The sequence below is a fragment of the Danio rerio genome, chromosome 2, assembly GCF_052040795.2.
Source record: "Danio rerio strain M-AB ecotype USA chromosome 2, GRCz13ab, whole genome shotgun sequence".
Classification (NCBI taxonomy): Eukaryota; Metazoa; Chordata; class Actinopteri; order Cypriniformes; family Danionidae; genus Danio; species Danio rerio.
Genome location: NC_141022.1, coordinates 34,642,401 through 34,657,227, shown reverse-complemented (window position 1 = coordinate 34,657,227; position 14,827 = coordinate 34,642,401). Strand labels below are relative to the sequence as shown.

Genomic DNA, 14,827 nt, shown 5'->3' with positions numbered 1-14,827 from the left:
ATGTGTGTGTGACTCGTTCATCGATGAGGAAGGAACTGTACTATTATATCCCGGGAGGAAGGGTTGATGACGTCTGTGGCATACTTAATGTGACTTATTGAAAAAAAGGCAAGACTCCCTATTCATGGATAAAAATCCGTGGTAATCGGAGCACGGCAGAAAAAAAAGTTTTGTAAAAGGATATGTAGACAAACGAGTGCTGCTGATTTCATCGAGGTTTTGTTTGCGAAAGTGATTTTGTTTATATTGGTTATTGTATAAAAGTGAAGGGGTTGAACCGACGAGCACAGAAGCAAAGGACGGTGGCGCTTCAGGGAAGAGGTGCTGTGAGGAAGATCTCTATCTCTCTCACACAATCACAGCCGCACCCGAGTCGCATCCAACAGCATTTCTATCTACCTACTCTGCAATAGGTAGGTTAAACCCAGGGAAAAGGCGTTTTTATTCGGTTTAAACCAAGGAATTGTGATACGAAGACGCGAGAGCAACTGGATTTTGTTTTTTCTAAAAGATTATCAGCCGCTTTTATCGTTTGCCACACCGGGAGAAGGATTCTGTTGCGCATGCATGGCAATCTTTAAACTTTTCAGATCATCTTACGAGAGGAAAATATGAGTAACAAAGTATCAGTTTTGCCTTTCTGGATTTTTTAGGCTTTCTTAACAAAAGTTCTTTGCGTATTACTGTAAAACAAGCGCTATATAGGCGTCGGATAAATCAATGATTAAAAAGAAATCATTTGGACTACTCTAAATGAGTGTGTTATATTTTTAAGTTATTCATTTAACTTTCTTGTATCTTTACAGCATGGCCAGATCTAGTAAAGCGACTTTAGCGTTGATCATCTACGGAATCATGATGCACTACAGCGCCTACTGCACGCCTATTGGGATGACTTTTCCCAAGATGAGGTAGGTTTATGCCTTTCTGCTCAACGATTCGTGGTTTCATTTCATGTTGAAACGAAAAAGAGACTTATTTACAGCCTAAATATCCTACTCCAAAATCGAATATTGTAAGTGCGCAAAATGTATATATTTTTAATAATTATTATTTCTTAAATAGCATAATTTCTTTTTTAGATGGGAATAAAATAGGCTTTGTTGAATAATTATGTAGACTTCAAACAGTAACAAACCCAACGAGATTTCCCCCTGAGTGTTCACGCAAGGCTACAGTGCAAGCGCAATGTGGGAGGGCGTTCGCATCGCTAAGAAGGAATTTCTCCATCGGGACAGGCAGATGCAGTGTAGCTTGTATGAAAATGAGAAACCAATGAATGTAACGGGTGGCCCGTAAGATGACGGTACAGTGGCGTCACTGTACAAACCGAAGAAAAAACGAATGAGAATGCTCAGTGCGGGACCCTTTTGTTGTGTGAATTTACTGATGATTAAAAGATTATAATGTCAGATGTATTTGGTTATTTCTAGCTAACTAGTACGTTTCCACAGACACCATAAAATATTGTTTGGGCAAATATAGTGAGCTTTGTCATATTTATTTATTTATTGTTTTACTGCGAAGGGCGCATCCAAATATAATATGATATAATATTATATTCATTTAGCCTTGATTAAACTGTTTATTTTAGAACAATTAGATCTATAAATTAGCTAAGCATGAGGCATTTTCACTATTTATTTTTATATTTTTATAGTTATTATAATATCTTTTCGTAAAGCAAAGGAATTAATTTAGCAATTTATCTAGATTTTTTAATATGCTATTTTTATCTGAACTTAACTGGTTATTAAATTGTGATTTATGAACTGCATCAATCTTTTTTTTAATTCCAGACTAGACAACGATGTATTTGATGAAGACGGAAACTCGTTAAGCGACCTGGCTTTTGGCACTGATCAAATTGCTATACGAAGTCCTCCATCTCTTACGGATGACCTATACACGCTATACTATCCGCCAGAGAAAAGGTACAATATTTCATATCACTTCGCTGTATATTAGAATCAGTGTCATTATGTTTAGTTTATGTTGTTCCGCTATGTCTATTCCTTTTGTTTCCCAGCTTTTTTTCCTTTGCTTTTTTCTGTTATTGTTGCTGCTGATATTTGCATCAAGTGTCTATTAAAGATAGATAGATAGATAGATAGATAGATAGATAGATAGATAGATAGATAGATAGATAGATAGATAGATAGATAGATAGATAGATAGATAGATAGATAGATAGATAGATAGATAGAGCGACAGGCAGACGAAACGATTGGCAGATTTTCAGGGGAAGCTGAAGTAACACTATATTACGCGTTTAACGAGAGAAGAATTAAATAAAATCAGGGTGAATACTTTGTAACAAACGTGTTCTGTGGCATTTCATCACTGATACCATGTGTTTGGCGTTTTATCTCAGAACGGAAAGGCATGCAGATGGATTATTAGATAGAGCCTTGAGGGACATCCTGGTTCAGTTATCAGCACGAAAATATCTGCATTCTCTGATGGCAGTTCGCGTAGGGTAAGGGCATTTTTTAAGCGTTTACCTGCCGTCATCTTTGTTTTCCCCCTCCTATTTTCAGTGGAGATGATTTCTCATTGTCTTGTCTTGACTTTCCCTTGTCTTTATTTTTCCCGACTTCTTGTGTCTTTGTCTGTGAGCTCGCATGGGCGTGGGATTTCATGGGGAACTATTCGTAGATGATAGACAATAAAATCAAAAGTTATTTCTAATTGTTTGTGCTCACACGAAAATGTTGCATATTGAAAGACGGGGAAAAATGTCGAGAGCCAATGCGTCAGAATACATTTAATTTCCAACATACATAATTTATGAGGCTTGTCTGCTGGATCTGGTTTCGATTTCTACTATAATTCGTTGTGATATTATCGAATAAATGCTTGGATGCTTAGAATCGTTTTAGTGAAAACGGAATTAAAAAGATTTGTGTTTTATTATTAAAAGCGTGTAAGCTATAATGAAACCTGTTAACACATTTTTTCTGTGGCAGCCGGTAGCCTAATAATAGTTCCTATATTTGCAGCGGAGGAAGCAGCGAGGAGGACGAATCGGAACCACTATCAAAAAGGCATTCGGATGGGATCTTCACCGACATTTACAGTCGCTACCGAAAACAGATGGCCGTCAAGAAGTATTTAGCAGCCGTCCTGGGAAGAAGGTACAGACAGAGAGTTAAAAACAAAGGACGTCGATTTGCTTATTTGTAGCGCTGACAAAACTGCCCCAACTGCCCCTTCATGTGTACATTCAGTCCTAAGATCAAAGTCATTCTGATATAACTGATTAATCAGTGGATCGCGCCTGTGTTCTTTAAACATGTATTTATGTATGAAGTAAAGCCATTAAAATGAATATTTTACTAATAACATTGTTTTTCTTTTTGTACAAAAGCACTTGAAACCGCACAGTTATACTTTGTGGACCAATCGTTAAGTTTCATGTATATAGCTATATATGTTGAGAAAAAAAAGAGAACAAAAAAACCATCAGGAGAAAAAAAAATGAAGAAAAAAATTTGCACCTTGAACGTTATGCGCCTGATATCTTTTCAAATTCATCATCATATGCAGAAAATAAATAGATTTTAAAAAGACAATCAAAGTTCTGAATGTTATACTTATTTTTGTAATCTGCTAAGAATAGAGTCTTATTTTATCCAAAGTCTGCCCAGGGATGTACTGAACATACTCTGTAAAGTGCAGGGCTGATTCAACTGTTGTGACTCCCCCTTAAAAAGGGGGATAGGGAGAGGGATGAAAAGTAGCTGGCACGATTCCCTCTTTCAAAGCCCGTTTATTTGTGAACTGTATTTTGAATCACCTGTCTTCTCCAGATGGAATGTTACTGTCCTGCCTGTGTTTGTGATTGAAGCCAGTATCCAGTATGCCTGACTGGGAAAAATGTCACTGGAGTAACTGTAGTACTGATGTTTTTTCCCCCCTTTCTTTCTAATGTTACTTTTTTCTTCATCATCTCAGTGCATGGTATACGTATACTGTATACATGCATGTCCATCTAGTTCAATGTTCCCAAGCTCATTGTATCGCACCCTCAATTAGAAGACACTAGATCCACCTCTGAGAAAGCAGGAGTCCTTTAGGAGTCGATTTGGAGCCCTCATATTCAAATGCATGCTCCATTGAGCTTTAAAAATGTGTTGTGGAATTGGCGTGTCGGTTCTTTGCATGCCTTTGCGTCATTTTTTAAAACCAGATCTTTTATGCCTTACTGTAATGCAGAAGCTGTGAATGCTTTGGTATGTGCTTTCTGCAGGTAGACTAAATCAATATCAAGTCGTTAGCTGACATGATGATCATCCAACGTCGTTACTTTTGTAAATTTCTCCGTGCCAGTGAAGAAATTAATGTGGAGGATGATATCCTCACGTTCATAGCTTGATCTTAAAACCTTCTTCATTGGTGCAAGCGCTCCTTAATTCTGCTGGGGTAGGACAAAGTGTGCTTAACGATTTCATTTATCAACTCATCACAGATCTCGAAAAAAAAAATCAAGTGCGCTAATGCTTGTCTGTAATTGGTGCTGATGAGTGAGGGAATGGGGAGGTCCTTCAGCATGACCATTGTCATATTCGTTATTGCACGTTGAAGAGTTTTCTTGCATGTATAGATTGAGATACACTACACCCCATCACCCTTAGGGAGGGACGTTGCAGAATCATTTATTGTTTGTCCTTTTGTTTTTTTATCATATATTTTGGTTAAGCCTGTATTGAATTCAGTATATTTCTCCCGATATGGAAATCAGGCTTTATTCCTTCACTAATTCAATATGTAAACCTTTGTCCCAGGCATGAAATCAATCTTTCTTCAATTTGGCATTGTCCCCCAGGCTTTATGTGAGTATGGATGCGTCTCTGAGAGTGTTATGCGAGGAGCGTGTGTGTTGGAAGGGCGGGAGGTGGGTGGGCGAGTGAATGCGTGCGTGAACATAATGATGTTATGAAAGATGATATGGGTTTTGGCTTAGGTGCCTTGTGACAACTTATGATAAAAAAAAAAATCGCCACTTATTACGGATGGCAATTTTAGTGGCCCTACGATGCTGCAAACTATTAGGTTCCATTTCACAAACTCCATCTTTGCTTTTCTTTGGAAACTTGGTTTCAAAAATGATTCTTTAATTAGAGCTGAAAAGCATGGCCAGCATATATTGTGATCAAATCTATTACTGAAGTGGTGTACATGGTTAAAGTATTAATTGTCTGGATTGTTCAAGCTGATGAATGTGTGTAAATGTGGCAAGCACGTGTTTCTGTTTAGCTCTACTCATTGTAGCTCAAGGTCCATGAAGCCTAGCTAGGTTTTGTGTTGTTTCTTGTTGCATAGCTTGAGGGTTCTTTGACAGCGACTGGAAAACCTGATGGAACCCAGGCCACAGCACAGCCTGTTGTGTACATTTCTGAAAGCGCCGAAAGCCTTAATGTGAACGTTTTATCTATACCTGAAACATTATCTATGTGACAAGTGATTATTAGCAAGTGACATCATCCTATATTAACACATATAACTCCTTAGGGGGGTGACATTTTTAAATGTTAAAAAGTGTTGTAAGATTTGTATGAATAAATTTTTGTAAACAACACAATTTCTAATTGATGTCTAATCTTTGGGACGTTCCGTTTTAGCCCTTAGAGTTTCCCCACATGGCTGCTTTTCTCCACACCAGCACACGAGGAAGGCTCACGCTGTGACACTAATGACAGACCAAAACCCACTGCTGTTCAAGATGTGTAATCAGTATAATTCAGATCTCCATATATTACTGTGGGTGAGCTGAGTGCTTGTGACGGCTTTAAATTACACTCATAACAATCAGAACATTAACACACCTACATCAAGTGTGACGCTCGGTAAACCACGCACTGTAAAAATGACAGCAACACACACACGCAAACACACACAAACAAACATACGCACACACAACAAATAACTCGTACTGTACACAAAGATAGAGAAGATTTCATAACAATAAATAAACTAACGGCTCCAAAGAAACATGAAAAACACAACAGCTGGTGGAAGATCACTTTGTGTTTTCCTGCCCAAAAAAAAGTCGACTCAGAAGACATTGAAGATAAATTCAGTTTGAACATTGTGTATTTCTGGATGTCCCATTCATCTGCAAAGGTAAGTATTTTAAAAAAAAGAAAACACTGAAAATATAAAATAAAATCAATTTAAAAATCAGACTTTGGTAAATCTGACATATTTTAAGCCAAAAACCGCCAATAAGCACTATTTAAAAAAGAGAAGGCAAACATACCTATCCTGGGACTTGAACTCTGGTCCCCTGAAGCCCAAATAGACTGCATGATCGAGCACTGAACAAAAGACTATTTGCTTTAACATTAAAATTACTTAAAGGTGATGGGAAAGTCAACAGATGTTAAATTTGGTGCTAACAATGCCAATGGGTTATATTCCAAAGGATAGCCTGTATCCGCTTGTTAAGTGTGACGTCAGGTGAAGGGGCTTCCGGGTTCAAGTGCTCTATGAAACTGAATAGGGAGACTCATCAAATGGTAATAATAAACGTTTACAAAGCACTGTAATACTTTGAAAATCACAATCGTAATATATCCATGCATAATATTCGATGGCCAGAAAGTGATACATTTTTTAGAAATTGTTAACATTTTGGTGTTTGTGATGCAGCAAGTCCAGAGACTGACATGTACAGCATGATTTTATATAAAATACACTTTAATGTGTGATAGGACTAAAAAGTGTTCATAAACAAATATTTTCTCAATTCAAATGAGTAGCGACTTGGACCCAGAAACAGTATTCCATATGTCACTGATACGTCATGACTTAACAAGCCGATACACTATAATGCGATGAAAGTTTTTTTTTGCAAAAGTGGTCTACTAAATTCAAGAGTATAGTGTGATGCACCTTCAAAAAAGCTAACACTCCAGACCACCTTATAAGCATAAGTGTTTAGAAATGAAAGTTCTGTCTGAGCCAGTAGAGAGCTTGAGATGGGCTGCCATCCATGTTTCCTGCAGCCCAACTATACTCAAGTCATATTTTGTTCTGGGATGCAGCCCTTAGTCAATCTTATGTGAAACTGTGTTCAGAGCAGCCAAAGTGTTACTTGTTTATTTCATACTATCTAAAGCACTGCATTGCACTGCAAAAAAAGCCATCGAATCTCCTCCTTAAAGAGCGATGGTGATGATGGAAACTCCACTTACCCTACTAAATCATATAAAGAAAGAGAGTACAAGGACTATTTTAAGAACCGATTAATGTACAAAGCTAAGAGAGCTTTACAATAAATCTAAACACAGAGGACAAAAATCTTCCATATCCCATAAGTCTGGGAACACTTCAGCATTCAACAGCTGAGTTTCCATGATCACTCTCAAGGTACCATGTATAAAAATAGACATCCCTGTTGAATTGTAGTGTTGCCCTGGTACACATTCTCTCTGACTGAGACAAAGGCTGGAAAGGGAACTGTACCCACGGGACCAGGGCTGAGGGTGTGGCTCCAGATCCATTAGTGTGATCTGATCCGGTGGTCCATGCAGAAGGCGGATCCTTGCTCTCATAGTCAGCTAACTTAATCAGGGAAGTGTTGCTGAGCAACAGGCCACAAAGGACTGTATACTGGTAGGTGAACTAGTGTATGCACATGGCGTCTGATGGTATCTCGAAGAAAACTTTAGGGAGATTTCAATGGTTTGCAAAGTTGGATCCAGTTACCCACATGGAGGTAAAAATCTTTGGATAGATTGTAAATTGCTTATCTATAAAATAACAATAGGTCAGTATAAAGTAAATGGTCCATGTATTCAGACCTACAAGAAACAATATGTATATAGCTATGGGAAAGTTGACACCACTTGAATATTTATTATACTTTGGATTTATTAGGTATGGGTCTGAATGAAATGTAGTTTATTAGGTATATGCTTGAGTAAAATATGATATACGCATCTGAATTGTTTTTCCAAATTAAAAATAAACAAATATTGCAATTTAATTTTTTTTTTTAAAAATGATCAATTTTATCAAAATACCAAATCTTTTCATTTGCTGTGATTTAAAATTTAATGCTCTGATTTCTGAACTCTTCTAAGCTTAAAACATTGATATTGTGTTGCCTAAAACTTAATATAAACGTGTGAAATTATTATAATTTTTTGTTGTTTTGACCAAAATGCCATGTTATGTTCTAAATAACATTTTTCTGTGAAATTTAGAAGAAATGACATCAGTAGTTTGCACAACAAAACAAAAATGACATTTTACTCAAACACGATAACTATAGATTAAATCTTGAGAATTTCCAAGAGGTCTGTATTTACAAACACACATGCTTTTTTTAAGAATAAGAGACTTTACATGGCAAAAAACTTTTAAATGGTAACCTTAAAGCAGGTGGGCTACAGGAGCAGAAGAACAGACTAAAACATCTACAGGCATTAAAACATTGGACAACTGAAGACTTTACTTTTGTTGTGACATTTAGATGGCAGAGTTGGAATTTGGTGCAAAATGAAATACATGGATCTATTCTATCTTAATAGCTCAGGCTGCTACTACTGGCGTTAAATATTTTATTTATGTTCACTTTGGGTTCTTAGTATCTTTAGACATTGTTTAAACACAAACATTATGGCAACAGTGTACACCTTGTGATGCTACTTCCAGCAGTATAACGCATCATGTCATGAAATTCAAAACTTCCAAAACTATTCTCAATTCAACAGACCTTTGTGATGCAATGAACTTGAGATTTGCATCCTGAATGTGCAGTTGATAAATCTGCAGCAACTCTGTGATGCTGTCATCACAACATGGGTACTGTCTCAGAGGAATGCTTCCAGCAGTTTGTTGAATATGCCACAAACAATTAAGGCAGATCTGAAGCCAAAAGTAGGTCCAACTCAGTAATTCACCCAAGCTGGTGAGTACATAGCAAGGGGAAGTGGGAAAAACTGCCATAGAAAACAATATAAAAACAATCCATACATAACAAAACATAAAACTTGAGCATATTTAACCAAAGGTTACAGCTATTTAAAGTCTGCTTCACAAAATCAAACACAAACAAATCTATCACATTGTTTTTTTTTATCGTTCAGCTTCCACTCCTCCAAGAATAGACTGTGTTCACCAACTGTTTGGGTGAGGGTCTTGAAGGAAGCAACAGACCCTCCTTCCTTCAATTAACACTGTGAAAACAACAGCCAGGCAGGACTCATGCTGGGATCCTCCATCTTGGCCATGCACTTGTTCTCCAGCGCAGCACCCTTACACCACACACTGAGCTGCAGAGGCTGCTGGGTAGACGGGTGTGAAGTGGGGGCTAAAGGGGGGTTTTCCGAAAGGGGGGTTTCATTGGGACTGGCAGCCACCTCCAGCTCACAGAGATCATTTCTATTGTGTGCCCCCCTATTGTGAAATGTGACATATCCGCACGTGTGTGTGTGTGTGTGTGTGCGTGTGTACCTGAACCCGCTCCCTTAGGGAGTAATTTGCAGCCACACACCAATATGTTAAAGGTAAATCGGTGGCCTTGGTGATTGGGGAGTGGGGGCTGCTGTTGGAGACGACTTTATTTTTATGAGACTCTTGCTTTATTTCAAGCACAGAGATTGGGTTGTCTTGAGCGGCCACTGAAGACTGATAGAACTTTGCTTATTTGATTCACAAGTTTTTGATTCAATTTTGGTTATAATTAAGCAAGACTTGTGTCACACTGTCTATTTTACCTTTGAGAAAGACTATATAATATAGTATATGTAATTTAAGACTATGTAATATAAAATACATGCCTACCTATATACAGTTGAAGTCAGAATTATTAGCCCCTCTAAATTAATGGCCCAGTTTATTTTTTTCCACAGATTCTGCTTAACGAAGTAAAGATTTTTTTCAACACATTTCTAAACCTAATAGTTTTAATAACTCATTTCTAATAATAGATTTATTTTATCTTTGTCATGATGACAGTAAATAATATTTTACTAGATATTTTTCAAGACACTTCTATAAAGCTTAAAGTGACATTTAAAGGCTTAACTAGGTTAATTAGGCAGGTTAGGGTAATTAGGCAAGTTATTGTACAACAATGGTTTGTTCTGTAGACTTTCAAAACAAATATAGCTTAAAGGGGCTAATAATTTTTGCTTTAAAACGGTTTTAAAAAACTTAAAAACTGCTTTTATTCTAGCCAAAATAAAACAACTAAGACAGGTGCACTACATGAGTCATCTGTTTATTAATCAAACTACTTGGACTCCACTTTATGTTTTTGATTCATCTAAATGTGCTGTATAAGAGTCATTTGTTCATGAATCAAACTACTTTGACTCCACTTTGTGTTTTGGATTCACTTACAGATGCGCTACATACAGTAAGAGTCATTTCTTCATGAATCAAACTACTTGGATCACACTTAATGTTTTTAATTCATCTAAATGTGCTATATAAGAGCCTTTGTTCTTGAATCAAACTACTTTGACTCCACTTTATTTTTTGATTCATCTAAATGTGCTGTATAAAAGTCATTTGTTCATGAATCAAACTACTTTGACTCCACTTTGTGTTTTTGATTCACCTAAACATGCTGTAAAAGAGTTATTTGTTCATGAATCAAACTACTTTGACTTTACTTTATGTTTCTGATTCACTTACAGATTCACTGTATAAGAGTTATTTGTTCATGAATCAAGCTACGTTGACTCCACTTTGTGTTTTGGATTCACTTACAGATGCACTGTATAAGAGTCATTTGTTCATGAATCAAACTACTTTGACTCCACTTTATGTTTCTGATTCACTTACAGATTCACTGTATAATAGTCATTTGTTCATGAATCAAGCTACTTTGACTCCACTTTGTGTTTTTGATTCACCTAAATGTGCTGTAAAAAGAGTCATTTGTTAATGAATCAAACTACTTTAACTCCACTTTACATTTCTGATTCATACAGATTCACTGTACACAAGTAATTTGTTCATGAATCAAACTACTTTGAATCCACTTTATGTTTCTGATTCACTTACATATTCACTGTATCAGTGTTATATGTTCATGAATCAAACTACTTTGACTCCACTTTGTGTTTTGGATTCACTTACAGATGCATTATTTAAGAGTCATTTGTTCATGAATCAAGCTACTTTGACTCCATTTTGTGTTTTTGATTCACCTAAATGTGCTGTAAAAAGAGTCATTTGTTAGTAAATCAAACTACTTTAACTCCACTTTACGTTTCTGATTAATACAGATTCACTGTATAAAAGTCATCTGTTCATGAATCAAACTACTTTGACTCCACTTTATGTTTCTGATTCACTTACAGATTTACTGTATAAGTGTTATTTGTTCATGAATCAAACTACTTTGACTCCACTTTATGTTTCTGATTCACTTACAGATTTACTGTATAAGTGTTATTTGTTCATGAATCAAACTACTTTGACTTCACTTTATGTTTTTGATTCATCTAAAGGTGCTGTATAAGAGTCATTTGTTCATGAATCAAACTACTTTGACTCCACTTTGTGTTTCTGATTCACTTACAGATTGACTATATAAGAATAATTTCTTCATGAATCAAACCACTTGGACTCCTCTTTATGTTTTTGATTAATCTAAATGTGCTGTATAAAAGTCATTTGTTCATGAATCAAACTACTTTGACTTCACTTTATGTTTTTGATTCACTTACAGATGTGCTGTATAAGAGTCATTTCCTCATGAATCAACCTACTTTTACTTCAACACTGACATTCAACACACAATATCACACTATAGCTTGAACCTGTTTGCTCAGCAGCAGGACCCCTCCACAGCTAAAAAGCCCAGGAAAGCACAAACTAAAACATTGAAATTTTAAGAATGGCTATCACGTTCAAACAAAGCTCACAATTCATCGCAAAATCAATATTTCACCTAGATTTACCCCACTGTTTGAGGGTCAGACAGCAGACACTTGGAAAGAGACACCCATGCAAGTCACTGTGAAACATTACCTCAAGATAATCCAACCACCACCCCAATATGAATCATTCAGTAGTGTCCGCTAAAAGGCCAAGGGGCTGCTTTTCTCCAGCTCGGCCTGCAATGAAGCCCCTCTTAGAGAGCCAATGCTGCTGTCAAAACTGCCAAAGAGCACAAAGCTGCCTATGACACACTGTCTTCCTCAAGGGAATGGAGGGCACTTACACAGAAGAGAGAGCACCGAGACGTAACTCACACTGACACTGACGGCTGATCATCCCTAAACGCAATGTTTATCTTAAAAACGGAGCACTTAGCTTGGATTTTGCAGCTTTTTATCAAGCAGTATATTACATTGATTATGCGTAAATGGCGTATCGGTGGCTTTGATGTATAGAGCCAGAGCGCAGCTTGTGTGCATTTGTTGATGGTAGCAGGATATTCAGTGTTGCTAAGCCACAGGAGTTTGACGGATACCGCGCAAGATTCAAACAGCGAGGAACAGGGGAAAACTAAAGCCTGTGGGGAACAAGCAAAGACGTCAAAACAGTGAGTGGCAGGACCGCCTGGTTTACCTGCAACAACAGACTGAGTTTAACTCTACAGTGTGTGGTTACAATGTTTAGAGACTGCAGATGAGTCACGCTTGCAGTTTTATTTCGGCTTAAATGCTGACACTGTGGCGGGTTGAAAAAGCTGATTGTCTGCAGGTTTGTGTGAGCATTGATGCAGCTGGAGTGATGCGCTGTCCATGGTGTTGAACTCGGTCTCTATAGTCTAGTGGAGCTGAAATAAGAGTTCAAGATTTTCCTGCTCAGCATGACCACATTTGCCTCTACTGGTTGATGCTGGAAATCCAGATGCTGGCAGAAATGTGCATCTTCCCACCTGGCAGATATTCAAAAATATCTGTGCAATTGCACTGACTGACTATTGAGGTTACATAATAACTGATTAACTAACTTAAGGTCTAAAAGATTAAAAAAAAAAAAGTGTTTCTTTAAATATCTTCCATATTTATCAAGGTTCCATTATTTAAATGATCATACAATGAATATAGTAACAGTGTGAAATATACAATAAATATTACAATAAAATAATAATTTTAAAAGATTTATTTCTGTGATGGCAAAGCTGAATCTTACAGAAATAATTATTCAAATTTTAATGATTAAAACAATAATAATCCTGCTTTTTTAGCATTATATATAGACTGCAGTTGAGTCACAATTTTTATACTGTCTGAACTTTTTCTGATTTGGAGTTGTATAATAATTCAGTTATATATATATATATATATATATATATATATATATATATATATATATATATATATATATATTATGGCAACTGATAGATTTTTCAGCAGGACTCTTTTTATGCATTGTTAAATAGAAATCTTTTTTTAATATGAATATATCTTTTGTCTTTGTTGTCACTTAGAATTTTTATTAATAACTGTAACATTATACAACTCCAAATATACGAACACAAAATATTTGAATATAAAAAGTATAAAAAACAAACAAGTTAGCGCTAGTAATCCGGTAAATTGGTTAAATAATGTTATTTGAAACAGGTGATTTCAACAGGGGATTGTAATTGTGATTTGGTAGAAAAGCAGCATCCAAGAAAGGTCTAATCTTTTTAGGAGCAAATATGGGTTGAGGATCGCCAGTTTGCCAACAAATATGTGGAAAAATTATTGAAATGTTCAAAAACAATGCTTCTCAACGAAAAATAGGAAGACATTTGGATAATTCACCTTCAGCAGTGCATAATACAATTAAAAGATTCAAGGAATCTGAAGGAATTTCAGTGCATAAAGAACAAAGGGATATGCTGAGCAATTGTGATCACCGATCCCTAAGGCAGTGCTGAATCAAGAATCGTCATAAGCGATATCACCACATGGGCTTAGGACTACTTTAGCAAACCTTTGTCAAGTACCATAGTTACATCCAAAAATAGTAAAACTTTACTAAGGAAGCCATATGTTAACAGTGTCCAGAAGTGCTGTTGACTTATCTCGGCTCGGAGACATCTAGGATTGACCATCACACAGTAGAAACATGTACGGTGTTTAGATGAATCAGTAATTTAGGTATTTTTTTGGGGGAGTAATGGATGCTGTGTACTAGCAACAAGTCCAAAAGCCAGGTTCTGTCATGGTATTGGGTTATATCAGTCCCCCTGGCAAAGGTGGCTTGCACTTCTTTGATGGCACCATTAATGTTGAAAAGTACATAGAGATTTTGGAGTACAATATGCTTTTCTTTTCCAGCGATGCCCATGCATATTTCAACAAGACAATTCAAAACCACATTCTGCACACATTACAAAGTCTTGGCTGCAGAGAAAGTGGATACAGGTACTTGACTGGCCTGCCCGCAATCCTGACCTGTCTCCAATAGAGAACATGTGGCATATTTTGAAGCACAAAATGCCACAACGAAGACCATGCACTGTTGCCCACCTTAAGACTTATTTGCCAGATAAATAGGACACACTTCATCAAATGGTGTATTCAGTCCCTAAATGAAAAGTGTTATGAAAAGGAATGGCAACATTACAAAGTGGTAAATGCTTTACTGTTACAAAGTTTTTTGAAATATGTTGCAAGAACCAAAATTGGAATATGTGCTTATTCAAAAAAAAAATAAATAAAAATCAGGAGAAACACATCAATATGTGCTTTTGTATTGTCTGTAAGGAAATACACGTCAAAGTAAATTTAAAAATCACTTCTTTCTTTTTTTATTTATTATTTTTTTCCATATTCTCCCAACTTTTTGTTTTGGTGTTTTATTGTAACATTATTATATGCATTTACATAAATATTAATATAAAATGGTAACATAC

At 36.3% G+C, this 14,827-nt stretch overlaps 2 protein-coding genes across 9 annotated transcripts in view; one reads left to right on the top strand and one right to left on the bottom strand.

Annotated features, from left to right (window-relative positions):
* yes1 (YES proto-oncogene 1, Src family tyrosine kinase) overlaps positions 1–14,827 on the bottom strand; it is a 262,958-nt gene that overhangs the window by 60,735 nt on the left and 187,396 nt on the right. The gene's annotated exons all lie outside the window — the stretch shown is intronic.
* Positions 75–5,584, top strand: adcyap1b (adenylate cyclase activating polypeptide 1b). 2 transcript variants are annotated; one of them, NM_214715.2, is given in 5 exon segments: positions 75–413; positions 807–911; positions 1,800–1,934; positions 2,375–2,479; positions 3,003–5,584. In NM_214715.2, coding segments are annotated over 4 exon segments (528 nt in total). In that variant the 5' UTR covers positions 75–413; position 807; the 3' UTR covers positions 3,187–5,584.